This window comes from Pseudorasbora parva, chromosome 12, assembly GCF_024679245.1.
Source record: "Pseudorasbora parva isolate DD20220531a chromosome 12, ASM2467924v1, whole genome shotgun sequence".
NCBI lineage: Eukaryota > Metazoa > Chordata > Actinopteri > Cypriniformes > Gobionidae > Pseudorasbora > Pseudorasbora parva.
Window position 1 is genome coordinate 44018298 of NC_090183.1, and position 15263 is coordinate 44033560.

General features: G+C 36.8%; 1 protein-coding gene across 3 annotated transcripts in view; it reads left to right on the forward strand.

Moving 5' to 3' along the window:
• matn4 (matrilin 4) overlaps positions 1-14977 on the forward strand; it is a 37788-nt gene extending 22811 nt beyond the window's left edge. For all 3 annotated transcript variants that reach the window (XM_067460440.1, XM_067460438.1, XM_067460439.1), the window contains 6 exons: positions 1278-1400; positions 4929-5051; positions 6109-6522; positions 7382-7534; positions 7822-7924; positions 14099-14977. In XM_067460440.1, coding sequence (XP_067316541.1) covers positions 1278-1400; positions 4929-5051; positions 6109-6522; positions 7382-7534; positions 7822-7924; positions 14099-14159 — 977 coding nt within the window. In that variant the 3' untranslated portion in view covers positions 14160-14977. The remainder of the gene's footprint in view (positions 1-1277; positions 1401-4928; positions 5052-6108; positions 6523-7381; positions 7535-7821; positions 7925-14098) is intronic.
• The last annotated feature ends 286 nt before the right edge of the window (positions 14978-15263 follow it).

The following is a 15263-nucleotide window of genomic DNA, read 5'->3' on the forward strand; positions in this document are numbered from 1 at the left end:
ATGCCATTTAAAGGTAGGGTAGGTAATTTTCGGAGAGGCTAGCAATAGCGAGCTAGCTTTGAAAGCATAAGATCCTGCCCTCTCTTCAGAGCGACTCCTAACCCACACCTCGTTTAGATCACGTGAACGCAACCAAAAGCATTACGAGAGATGGCACTAAACTACGTAATGTCTGAAAGCACATTACACTTAAACAACTTAAAGAGCACTGCCCTGTGCCACCTGACTGCAGCAGATTCATTTCGCCGTTGATAGTTTTGCCATTGAAATAAATTTTAGTCATTATCTGCTGTATAACGTCGCAGATTTCCATCATTTCCAAAGTACAGTAGTTATGTATGAGATACACTGATCAGGCATAACATTATGACCACTGACAGGTGAAGTGAATAACACACAAGGCTCATTGATGCAAGTGGAGAGCGAAGGCTGGCCCATGTGGTCCGATCAAACAGACGAGCTACTGGAGCTCAAATTGAGCAAGAAGTTATTTGCTGGTTCTGAAAGGTGTCAGAATACACAGAGCATCTCAGTTTGTTGCGTATGGGGCCGCAAAGCCGCAGACCAGTCAGGATGCCCATACTGACCCCTGACCCCGCCGAAAGCACCAACAGTGGCATGTGAGCATCAGAACTGGACCACGGAGCAATGAAAGAAGATGGCCTGGTCTGAGGAATCACGTTTTCTTTTACATCACGTGGATGTCCAGGCGCGTGTTAGGAACAAATGGCTTCCCTGGGGAACACATGGCCCCAGGATGCACTATGGGAAGAAGGCAAACCAGCGGAGGCAGTGTGATGCATTGGGTAATGTTCTGCTGGGAAACGTTGGGTCCTCCATCCATGTGGATGTTACTTTGACACACTCCACCTACCTTAGTGTTGTTGCAGACCATGTAGACCCTTGATTACTTGAATCTGATTGGTTGACTGACATTCTTAAGTGTGCAATTATTTTCAGGGAAACGCTCGGCTAAAGTAGTTCCAGGCAGGTTTTGACCGCATTACAGTTCCATATCACTCCGCCACATGATTACAAAGATGCTTACAGTCAACAACAGCAAAAGAACCAAAACCCTCAACGACACTGACCAAGCAAATAAATATAGCTAACAATAGGATAAAAACCACAAAGTTTAAATCTTTAGGGTTCTGCTTATTCTTATTGGGAAAAATGCCTGTATTATGATCAGACCCCTTAAATAAAATCAGTCATCTCCATTCTAGTGAATATTTTGCTCACTGAAACACTATTTCCATTGTTTTTTTACTTCTTAGTGATCGATTACTGTTCATTTGGGAATCACAGTTGTGATCATCACTGTGTTGGTGTGCTCAATGGCTTCTTCTGTCGCTGCAATGAGAGATACACTCTTCAGGAGGACGGAAAGACCTGCCAGTGTATGTATCAAGATTTACATGTTCAACTTTCTTTAGTGTGAACTGTGGCTGTTTGAGCATGAAAAAAGTCTGCAAAGTCACTTAGAGAGGGATACACTCTCTATATCAATAAGCACTGAACTTCCTGAAACGCCTCCACTGTAGTATTGAGTTTTCTTCCAGGAAGGAACATGTCATAGTATTCCTCATTTAAATAATTCCCATCCAAAGCATATGCAAAAAAGGACACGGCCTGGTTGAGTTGCTTTAGTTAGCCAACCAATCAGAATACACTGTATGTTAGTTGGAAAGTGTGTTGAAACAGGCGTGCCATTTCTGAAATGTGCTCAAAGTAGTGGACCAATCTCAGCACTGGTCCAGCTGACCAATCAGAACACACTGCTCATTTTGGAAGAAGGGGCTTCATAGAGACTGGGACTAAATAAAATATTACTGACAGACTGGGAAGAGAGGTGCTGTAACAATGTAAAATATGTGACACTGGGACACATAACCAGTTCAAGGGTCTTTTTTTGTTTTTCAAATTTAAATTTATACATCATCTGAAAGCTGAATAACTAAGTTTTCCTATGATGTATGGTTTGTTAGGAAAGGACAATATTTGAAAATCGGGAATCTGACGATAATAAAATGTAATAAAATACAAAATTATTGAGAAAATAACCTTTAATGTAATAAGAAATAATAATACATGTTTATATATTTAATAGGAAATGTACAAAATATCTTCATGAGACATGATCTTTAGTTAATATCTTGGCTATTGCCACAAATATAACCGTGAGACTTATGACTGGTTTTGTGCTCCAGTGTCAGATGTAAAAAAAAATAATGTGTTTTAAAAAACCATGCAAAATTCAACCATGAAAACCTATTCTAGTAGAGTCCAAATACAAATCAAGACTTTGAAAAAGAGCATTTTATATATATATATATAAAATATATAAATAATATAATATAAAAATATAAAATAAAATTATTGATTTATAAAAAAAAAAAAAAAGAAAGACAAAAATGACAGACCCCAAATTACTGACCAGTAGTGTATATTGTTGTTACAAAAGATTTCTATTTTTAAAACATTAGCTTTTTTTTTTTTTTTTCATCAAAGAATTATAAAAAAGTATCACAGGTTATGAAAAAACTATTAAGCAGCAGAACTGTTTCCAACTTTGAAAATGAATCATCATATTGATTTCTGAAGGATCATGTGAATGAAGACTGGAGGAATGATACTGAATTTTCTTTTCCAAAACAGCTTTGCATCACAGAAATAAATGATCATTTAAAGTATAACAAATTGAAAACCAATGATTAAATATTATTAAATTGTAATAATAATATATCACTATATCAAAAAAATCTGTATTTTTGATCAAATAAATGCAGGCTTGATGAGCAGAAGAAACTTCTTTCAAAAACATCACAAATGTGTCCAAACTTTTGGCCTGTACTGTATATATATACAGCAAAGGGTCAAAGTAAACTTGAAGCCCTAAAATTATGTATATTTTTTTTATTTCATTTCGTTTTGATAATAGATCAAAAAAACTTTTAATGCAATTTTTGGGAGATTTTTTTAAATGTATTTTTTTTTTATGTATTTTTTTTATTTACCTTTAAATTGCTAGATTTTATCATAATAATTTAAGCACATTCTTTTAACTTAAATTCAAAATAACTACATTTTATTCATAACCCCTTCAATTCAGCTCAACATATCTTGCATTGGGTGCCTTTGCCGACCTCTTGTGGAAAAATAATAATACAACATGATATTTCATGGCTCTTGTCACTAGATGGCATTTTAGCTCAATATAGAGCAATAGAGCTTTTAGGACCCTCTGGGCCCTGATCACATTCAGTGATGCACGGGTTGATCCAAAATGAGCAGGTCACTGCGGTCACCCGCGGTTACGAGTCATCCAAAAATATTTTTAATGGTATTCAGGTAGTGGTCGGTCGGGTCGTTTGAAATAAAGATGCCAATTAAACCTTTGTAATTTATATAGTAGCCTACTAGACACAATTTACAATGAAAAACATTGGCCAGGAGGATCCTCTGTTCCAGTTTAAGTGCAGCAGTGAGCGCACATTCAGCTCCGCAGGTCGAGTCAGAGGCGAGAAGAAACCGGCTCTACCCAGAGACGATTCAATATTATTTCTACACAACGCGAGGAAAACTTAAAATAAGTAAGCTAATCTTCTGTTTTAGGCCACCAATGGCACCTTATAGCGCATTATGAGCATTTACTACTTTTAAGAAACGCGTGTCAGGAAGCGGGCCGGGAACAATATTTTCTTTCTTATTTTCGCGGTCTGAGTTGTGGGCGATTTAGTTGAAAACGTCAGTCGGGTGCGGGTTGTTTATACATTGACCCGCGCATCACTGATTCAGATACACATGTAGAGATTATAAAATCATTTTTGGTAAAGGTTTAGCATTTTTAGGTTTTTCTATGCATTCCTCGCATTCCATGCATTCCTAAGGGTGGCAAATTGACCCGTGGGACAAGGATTTGTTACTTTTTTACATTTCAAGCACAAACCTCCTCAATTCCAGTACAATTTCTGTGTGTGTATCCGTGGTACAAGTGCGACAAAAGTCTTAGTGTCTTCGACCACTCCGAAAAATACTCAATTTAATAATAATAATAATTAAAAAGGAGTTTGGGTAGGGAAGGATGAGGATAAAGAATTGTTGATATTAAAATACTTTCTCTTTTCCCAGTGTATTGTACAAAAACAGCTGCTAGTATATTTTCCCCAAATCAGTTGCAAAAAGTAATATTTTTATTATTCTAAGAGCAAACCGTTTACTTATCAAAATATAATTCAAACTTTTTTTGGCCTTCCCAACATTTGAGATGAGATTTATTGACCTTAAAAGCTGATTATTAGATTAATCCACTATAAATATATTCAGTTCCCAAGCTGTGCTCAGATTGCCCAACACTGTATGGTTACCTTGGCCTAAACTTTTCAAATGTGTGGTTTTTTTTTTTTTAAACCTTTAAAACTGTAAAAAATCAGCTGGCACGGAAGTGAAGCGCCCCCTCTTTAAGCCTGATGGCCTTCCCAGACCTTGGCCTTGAACAGCTGGAAAGGCCAAAAATATCAAGTGTGTCGTTTATCACTTTTTACGTTTACCTAAAGACTCTGGACGTTTGCTTTTAAAAGTCCAGTCATCTCTTCACCAGATTTCCTCTCCATCTGCTACCAATGTATAGTAGAAATGAATTGTCATCCATATTTATGTTGTTTTTCGATTTGAATTGTGTCAAGAACATAAAATGATGCATGTATATGTCTCTTTAGTGTTACATGATCCTTCAGAAAGCATTCTAATATGCTCATAATTTGATGCTCTACAACAATATTTTGTGGAAAATAAAATATTAATGTCTTACTTAAAATATTTATGTCTTTACTGTCACCGTTGGTTAATTTAATGCATCCTTGTGTAAGAAAAGTATTTATTTCTTAATGTGGATTATGGCACGCTTTTCATTTTTTTGTCTTCTACAGCGGATAACTTATGCAACACAGTTGAACATGGTTGTGAACACAAGTGTGTGAGCACTCCCGGATCATACCATTGTATATGTCCTGAGGGTCATGTGCTTCAGGACGACGGCAAGACCTGCGGAAGTAAGGAACGCTTTCATTCAGACGACCAATATTACACATAAGATTGTCCTAAACGTTAGTTTAAAAAGCCTAAAGCTGAATTCCTTAAGCTGGAAAGGTTTCTATGTGTAATGTATGGGTTGGTGTCTGCATGAACCGCAAGCTTTGTTGTTAAAGGGGAAGTGTCATTAAAATACTTTCTTCTATCTCAGTTTAACCCTTTGAGCATCTTCAGTCAAAGTTTTTTTTGACACTTGGTGACTTTTGTCACATTAGCTATGTGAACATACAAAAAAATGATAGATATGTTAAAGAAGTCACACTTGGCTCCTTCACGGTAAAAAATGGCCAACATAGGAGGAAATTAATGGGAAATATGAAAACTCAGAGAATCATTTTGGTGGTACAAACAATCAATTATCCAAAAAAACAGCAAGGAAGAGGTTACACAAGAGTAGAAATCAGACACACACACTCAAACGCACACGCAGAGACACACCACACTATTATACACACACACACACGCAAGCACGCACATACACACACACACACACACACACACACACACACACACACACACACACACACACACACATGAACTGGTGTGGCTGTAATATGGTCAAATTGAGCCAGAAGACTCAAATAAGAGGTTAAGTTTCCTGTTCATTTTTGTTACATTTTTATTGAATTTTGATGTTATGTGTAATAAAATGTCCTCCTCTGTGTTCAGGTTTGACTGTAGTAAAATAAATGCAAAAACTGACACTTCAAATCATCATTTCAAACTAAAAGGTAGTCTTTAAGCAAATCTAAGTATAAATCCACAACTTAATAAAAAATGTATTTATGTCTAAAAACACCAGAGAATTTATAAGCAAGTTACATTTGAAGGCTTCGGTCACTTCTGACTGCGAAGAAGCCAAGTGTGACCCCTAAATGAAGAGGAGCAGAGGGTAAGCTGCAGTACCATTAGTATCACTATTTATTTCTTTTATCAGTACCAAAGGGTTTTATTTAACTTTGCACATTTCACTGACTTGTCACAGTCCAGAAATGTTGCCCTCTTGCCCTCTTCTAGCCTGTCGATCCTCCAACATTGACCTGGTCCTCCTCATCGATGGTTCCAAGAGTGTGCGGCCACAGAATTTCGAGCTTGTCAAGCAGTTTGTCAACCAAGTTGTGGACCAGCTGGACGTCTCCCCTAAAGGAACACGCGTGGGTCTCGTCCAGTATTCAAGCCGAGTGCGGACAGAGTTCCCGCTCCGCATGTATCAGACAAAAGAAGAGATCAAAAAGGCTGTGATGAATGTGGAATACATGGAGAAGGGAACCATGACAGGCTTGGCTCTCAAACACATGGTGGAGAACAGCTTCACCGAGGCTGATGGAGCCCGTCCTGCCGGGAAGAACATCCCACGGATCGGCCTGGTCTTTACTGATGGACGGTCTCAGGATGATATTCAAGAGTGGGCCAAGAAGGCCAAGGAAGCAGGTATTATTATTTAAGGGCCAAAGCGTTACAGACAGAGATGAGACAAATATTAGTGCTGTCAACGTTAATGTGTTTGTTTTAGTTTAATGCATGACATTTTTTAAAGCAGCATCCATTTTTTCTATCATTATTTGGTCAGTGTTACATTATATGATTTTGCTTTTATTCATGCAAATACTTTTAAAAATTCAAGCCACTAATTCTGTCGTTAATGAGGTAAGTTACACACTGCTCTACTAAAGAACGTTTGTAGCTTGAATACGGATTAATCTATATTTAATTTCAATTTAGTTTAGTCTAGCTAACATTTCGTTTTTTAGGGGGTTTAAAAATTTGTCCTAAATATTTCTCTTTATTTTATTATTTTACATTTAGTCTAGTCTAGCTTTATAATAATTATATTTATAATTTATAATTATTTAAAATAATATTATAAAAATGTATATGTTTTGTTAATTTTTTATATTTTTTATTTAATTCTAGAACAGATTGTGACATATTAGATCAACTATTATTATTATTATTTTTTAATCTTTTAAATTGTTTATTTATTTCTAGGATAGATTGAAATAAATTAGAATTTTTTTTTTATGTAATCAGATATGTCCTAATTTTTCAGCAACAAAAAAATTCAAACCTCCTTTAAGATGAATAAAGATATACATTTTGACAAAACATTTACAGTCACTATTTAAGCATAAGCATAAGGTTTAAGCATCTTCTCAACTTTTAATCGAAAAAGAAAAAATATATACCTCTTTTTTTAAACCTATTTTATACCTATTTGACTTTCTTTCTTTCTTTTTTTTTGAGGAAATGCCAGTCCTTTGGATCTTTCAATGTGTTTTGTGTGTTTCAGGAATCACTATGTATGCTGTTGGTGTGGGTAAAGCCGTGGAGGATGAGCTGCGAGAGATCGCCTCCGACCCTGTGGAAAAACACTTCTTCTACAGCGCAGACTTCAGTGCCATCAGTCAGATCGCTGAGAACCTCAAACTCAATGTCTGTCCAGGTGTGTTTGAAAGACACACACATAGATACCAGATATGAATGCATCTGCAGCACTACATGGCACACACAACTACACAGTACGCTGTTCTTTAGCACCATCTAGAGCCTGATACACACACACACACACATGCATTGTTTACCTAAGAAGGTGCCAATGAGCATCCTAAACATATAATATATTCATTATATATACATGATATATTTCTGCCAAATGCAAATTTAGGGAAATTATTTTTATAATGACGAATGGTTATTTAATTCTAACTCACTTATCACAATATATTTCAGCTGAGAGTCAAGGAGAAGTGGAGGTTAAGAACCCTTGCGCTTGTGAAAGTCTTGTGGAGTTTCAGCAGGTCACGATGTCCACCCTAGACCAGCTCACCCAGAAACATATCCTTTATATATTTATTACAGATCCTTTATATATGTTCTCTTTTCAGCACATGCGACTACACCATGCAACATCCCTAACCTTAATTATTAAACGTTGCAATGTAATTCATCCTGCATCATTTACGCTTTGGACTTGAATGAAATCTAAAGTTATTTGTTTTTTTGTTTGTTTGTTTTTAAGATTTCTTTTTGGCATGTTTGCCTTTATTGAGATCATTGACAGGAAGTGAAGTTGGAGAGAGAGGGGGGATGGGAACAGGAAAGGTCTCCGAGCCCGAAGTGCAATATATATTTTGATATATACATGTCGGAGCGCTGCCCATGTCTAATAGATCAGATTTATGATGATGATGAAACGGGTGAAAACCTCCCAGACTTACATTGAAGGAAGGACCTGAGCCATATCTAAAGACCAGAATGAAGTAGGCTCTTTTGACTAGCAACACCCTGACAATGACCCACAATACCCTTAGGGCTGCTCGATTATGGTACAAATCATAATCACATAATATTTTTTCATAATTCATTTATTTATTTATTTATTTTGCTCTATTGAAATCACAATTATTTAACACAATTATAGGTGGGTGATATGATATAATGAAATTTGAAAAATATCAATACTACAGCTAAACTAAAACTAGGTTAATTAATGTATGTAAAAGACCTCAAAACTTAATGATCCGATTCCGATTCTGGGAGTAACGATCCGATTCCCAAAACGATTCTTAACATGCTTTTTTGGTAACTAATTATCCTGCTGTTGAAATAAATTAACTTTACATTTTAACTAGGGATGCTCCGAATCCAGATTTTTGAGGTTCGGCCGAATACCGAATCCACTGGTTAAGATTCTGCCGAATCCGAAACCGAATTCCGAATCCAACTCCCATCCTCAGTCCATTATTTTTAATTTAATTTAAAAAAAAAATACGTTTTTTAATTCATGTTTTGCAAAAGCACTCAATACAGCCACTGTCGTGCAAACACTGATGTTTTACACAGATTAAATAAACTTACATTGACATAACATAAACTTACACAAATCCTTGGTTCACCCGTGCTCATATATTATCAGCATCAGTTGTCCCACTCCGAGAGAAACAGTTCGGTTCTCACAGCAAAACATGTCTCAGTTCAGTGAACTGTTGGAGTTACAACATATACTTCAAAATATTAGTTTATTTCTAGTCTGAGGGACTGTCACTCATGTCAGAAAGTGAGTAACTATAGTAACTTGTGGGATCAGCGCTGATTTGAGACGCGAACCGTTTAGAACGATTCAGTTCCGATTTGGTGAACTGGTTCGACCGGATCACTAAAAAGATCCGGTTAAAAAGAACGATTCGTTCACGAAACCGGACATCCAGCGGCTATTGTTTAGGGTTTCATGCCACCACGAGACAAATCGGCATTGCAAATTGAACATATTGCTCGACTTGAATTGCCTTCTTGTGCCTGAAAGTACTGCCAAACAACACATTTTCTGTTCACAAGTTCCATTTTCACTCTCTCACAGCTGACTGCATTCGAATGGTCCACCTAGTAAACACGTTGCCATAATCAACCGCAGCATCATGTTCGACCAGTATCGCGTAGTGCAAGCCTAGGGTTCGGTTCGGTGGGAAAAAAGTCTAAGGTTCGGCAGAAACCGAACCCAGTCAAAAAGCCCAATATACGGCCGAATCCGAACCCGAATCCTGGATTCGGTGCATCCCTAATTTTAACCAAAATTACAGTTACTATGCTTTTTGTTTATAGTTAGAATATCTGTTTGACAGTATTGCCATATTAAAAAATGATTGTAGTCTTGTTTTATTATATTTTTACAATATTTTTATTTTATTAACAAAGTTATATTCAGGATTAACAAGCTCTGAATGAAACATGGTTAGCCATACAAATGCAAAGAACAATCATTAAGAATAAACAGAATAAGAAAAATCTGCTGATTTGTCCGACAAAGCAGTCAGGAGAGATTAACGTTGGTGGACTTGAACTTGAAAACGGTGTGTACTGACGTCTTTCCGCGGTTGAAACAACATTTCTTTTAGTGTTCATTTATGTTTATTTTTTGCTTATCAATGAACTAGAAGAAAGAGAGGATCGATTCGCGTGCAGCTTTAACTAAGGCGCTAGTGATCAAGACACATTGAGCCACACAAAACACTATTTGTGGTTACATTTCTTTAAAAAAGACATTTTAAAGTTTAGACTTTGTTTCAAATCGAAAGTAACTTGCTCTGTCCTATCTGTCGGCGTGTTGTCATTATCCTCTTTGCTCCGCGATGTATTTTCTCTATGTGAGAACGTGTATGTGGCATGAGAAGCCCATGGCGTGTCGGACATGGCAACAGTAACTTAAGAGGTTGTGCTTTGCGAACAGTCAGCATACGAACGTTTGTCTATCAACGTGTTTTTCTGTTTGGCCAGTGACCGTGCGCTTCCAGTGTCGCGTTGCATCGATGCATCAAGCTTTTTTCCCACCGCTAGTTAACAGACAACAAAACAATAAGAACAACAACAAAAAAACACAAACCAAAAATACAACAGTAATGACTGCAGATGATTTATTAGGCTGCTGTCACTTTAAGAGCTAACGCACAGTTCCTATATACTTGTACACACTCACTCTTTTTTCTCAGTGTTTAAAAAATGACAGCAAAGACATTAGTTACAAAAGCGCTCTATTTCAAATAAATGCTGTTCTTTTGAACTTCATATTTATCAAATAATCCTGAAAATAAAGGTTCCTCAGGATTTCCACAAACATATCAAGCAGCACAACTGTTTTCAACACTGATATTAATCATAAATGTTTCTTGAGCAGCAAACCATTACATTAGAATGATGAAGGATCATGTGAGACTGAAGACTGGAGTAATGATGCTGAAAATTCGCAGGAAGAAATTATATATTTTAAATATATTAAAATGCAAAAATAAATAAATGCAGCCTTGGTGAGCAAAAGAGACTTCTTTCAAAACCATTAAAAAATATTGCAGACCCCAAAGTTTTTATGAGCGGTAGTGTATAACTAGTGGATTTACACATTATTTCAACAAGCTAAAGGTTTTAACAGAAGCCCCTCTGTTGTGTCTGTTGGTGTGATCTGTTCCAGACTGGCCCCTGTGCTTTGGCTCCTGACATAAACCTCTGTGACCACATGCTTCAATGGCTCTTTGTTTCAGATCTCTCACTCAGCATCATTTATCAAAGCTCAAAAGAGCCCTTGTCCCATGACTGAGGCCAGAAACAGATGTTCTGGACTGTTAGATGCAGATGCACGTCTCCGCTGGATCCGTTTAACTAGAATTTGATAAGATTACAAAGGAAGGATGATGCTTCATGGCTCTCATCACAGTTAAACTAGAAGTCCTTCACAGCTTGCATGCTTGCTTCAATTCTTTGAGCTTTATTGCTCAAGTGAAGTAATTTCCAATCTCATCTCATCATTTTCTTTCTACTGCATCTATAAATAAAAGGGTCAGAGAGTCAGTGAAGTGGATTTACTTATTCTAGAGTTAACAACAGAGCATTGTAATGTTTGAACTAAAGTGGATGTCAGTAGAAGGGGAAGATGCTTTGAACATCATAGAAAGTCAGATGAGAAAGGCATATAGTTCATCATAACATTGCCTGGATGCCAGCCAAATTTAGCCCCGCCCACAGAATTTTTAGGTCGGGCAGTTCGATCTGGCATCGCTCCATAGAGAGAATTATCCCCGAACAGAAACTGTTTGGACCAATGAAATCATCAGGGCGGGCTTTAGACGATGACGGACAGATGATCAACAGTAACGTCATCAAAGGGGCTTGGATTATATTTGATCGAATCCTACACAATTTCTCTCAAAAAATGATGATCATGTTGGGTAAGTACTCTGTGTCATTAAATTATTTTATTTTTTTACAACAATGGCAAAGGTCGTGTATTCCAGCGTGCGTGCAGACAGGGTTGCCAAGTTTTTACAACAAAACCTGTCAACTACTAGCCCTAAACAATAGCTTCTTGGAGGGTTCTCCGGGGAAAAAATGGTGTTTGGGGGATAAAATGTGTTATTTTGGCAAGGTTACCTGCTAATATTTGCACTCATGGGTCTATATATCTCATAATAGTCGCTTCAACCCGCGAACATAGAAAACAACCCGCGGAAAAAAACTTGGACTTGGCAACACAGTGCAGGTGAGCTCTGTTGACATTTGACAATGTGTCGCTTCGTTGCTCTGATTGGTTGTAGGTCTATCCAATTGAGGTCTTTCCTGGTTCATTTGAAACACGCCTCATAATCACAGCCCAATGGAGCATCACACTCATATTCTGACTAGAATTGAGTATGACCACGTCAGGCTATCATAACATCATAATATACATCTATACTATATTGCTTAAATGTGCACAAGTTTTCATATCAACAGAAAAATATACCTGTATGGCAGGGGTCTCGAACTCAACTTACCTGAGGGGTCGCTGGAGTTAGACTCTGGGTCAGGCTGGGCCGCATCATGTAGAAGTCCTCGCTGCAGCCTGTAGAACGATGACGTCCTGGATCAGATCCAACGCATACTGGACGTGCATGCGCGGTGGTTTCATTCACAATTGGATGACGTCACATACGCATGCGCGGTAGAGTTTTGGGGACATCATTGAATTCACAGGAGAGTTTTGCTGATAGATAAATACTTAAACCGCTCGCGCAAAAATAATATTTAATAACATGCGTACGCCCTCGGGACACGTTTTGCATTTTCCCTTGAATGTGTAGGCTACTGGTATTTTAAAGTTCTTTACAGGTGGTATTGCATTGTACCTTGAGGATTAAAATTACAGAGACAATTACTTGACTCATGTTTCCTTCCCCTCAACAGCAAGTATTATCAGAACATATTAAAATTAACTGTTTTGCATGCATGTACGGCGAAACTAGGTAATTTAAGCATCACATTTATGAAAAGATGATTTATTCATCAATATTTACTTAATACTTTTTATCAGTACTACAACTACACACTTTAAAACATCATCAACGATCTACAATAATGATCATACATTAAGACTAGCGCATACGCATTATAAATTAACCTAGTGATCGAAGGCTATGACATTGCCATAATGATCCACCATCCAGTACGCATTGGATCTGATCCAGCTACGTCATCGTGCTACCAGTCTCATCAATCTTTATTATTAACAGTTTCAACATTAATGTTTCTTTTGAGCACGAACTGTTCCTCTGAATTTGAGCATTCCTTTCTGAACATGAATGATCCATTTTTTAAATATAGCCTATAGAAATGTAATCACTATGAAATAATGAATTTTAATTATTTTATTTTGATTTAAAATAATAGACTTAGACTAATTCAAAGCAAGGCCGTAACCAGGTCAAACAGAACAGTGAACAGATTTCTAGGTCTAATTCTAGTGGGGAAATAACCTTTTTGGGACTGTTTGCAAACAATATTTGTATTAATTTGCATCAAATATATTATTAATCCCAAAACTCTTTGCATTAGTGAACAAATACATAAATCCGCTACTGTTAATTTATTATTATTCTCCAGTGGTCTAGTGGTAGAATTTTTGAAAATCGTGTCAAAGGTTCTGGGTTCTAATCTGCCCTCATATCATTTTTTTATTTTAATTTTTTAATTTTATTTTTTCATTAAAATCAAATATGTACATCAATGATTGTATATGAAGAGCAGGGACACGTTGTTCCGGTCAACACACACACACACACACACACACACACACACACACACACACACACACACACACACACACACACACACACACACACACACACACACACACACACACACACACACACACACACACACACACACACACACACACACACACACACACACACACACAAAGTGAGGCAGCTTGCATTTCTGAAAATAAAAGTGTGGTGCACTTACATTAAATTTTGATGTCAAGTAAGGAGCCAAAAAATATCAACCAAACGAACCGAACTACAAGTGTGAACACAAGAGTGTAGAGACTTCAGAATTGGATTTGACTTGGACTACTAAGAAAATAGTAATAATAAGAAAATGCAAAAATGTAGTTTGAATATATTTAATGCCTACAACAGCTGAAAATACAGAAACGTAAGATGCTGGTATTTTCCTATTGTAGTATTTTCCTTAACTGTATGTCACTGTCAGCTATGACCAAGCGATTGGAAGTGCTGGAGAACCAGTTGCTCACAAGAAAATGAAAGAGCACGTCACACAACAGCACGGAGGAGGATTGGGGCCCGCTGGGTGTCAAGGGCCCCTCAATCCAAAGATCTACAGGTCTAGATGCCTGAGGCATGAGGCCAAATAGTTCTGATGCCATTTCTGGACATGGCGAATATTGTTCCCTATTTATACGACCTGTATTGTATGGTTTATAGAGAGGTATGTATTTATGGCAATTTGATATAAGCATTTATACACTTAAAAGGGAAATGAAGTGTTTGGTACCACTCTGAAATATTGCCATCATTATCATGTTTGCATTTGTTTTGTTTAGGTTTTTTTTTGGCACCAAATTTGTTTAGATCTATAAAACCTTGCTTGTATTCATAAATATATTGCAAAAACAAATAGTTACAAATTACACTTTTTTACTAAATATTAATACCAAAAGAGAGAGAAACACAATTAGACGAATGATGCACTCACTCCATTTTACCAAAGCTGTTTCCTATCAATATTGTGCCGGAATAATTTGAAATAGTCAGAGGAACATGTCTGATATTTGTTAAACTGGACTGCAAATTTTTTTGTTAGTTTTTTTTAATCAAAAATGATCTGAATGGTTTGTTGACACTAAAATGAGATTTGTGTAAACAGGGTAGTGTGTACAAATGCCCCTTAAGATTGCAGTTTTTTATTATTATTGAAATGTAATTTACACATACAGAATCCAGTTAAGATACCTCGGAGTACTCTGGGCTCAGGTTTTTATGTTTTATAGACGTTTGCAAAAAGGCCCCATTATAAGGCTCTTATATGTGAATTCTTGTATGTTTTTGGATATTTCCTAATAACACTCTTTTTTTAAAAACAATTAAAGTGTGTCTGTATTCTTTCACAGTGTATATAAGTTATCAACAAATGTTCTTCTTAAAATATCCCCAAACCACTAGAACATATTTTATGTAGTTTGTTGACTTGTGTACTAGCATTGTTCCAAATGTTACCAAGAATTTTAAATCCATAGAAATCGACATACAATGACATACCTGCATTAGCCTGGATGCCAGCCGAACTTAGCCCCCCTTAAGACGATGACGGACAGATGATCAACAGTAACGTAATCATGCACGTCATCA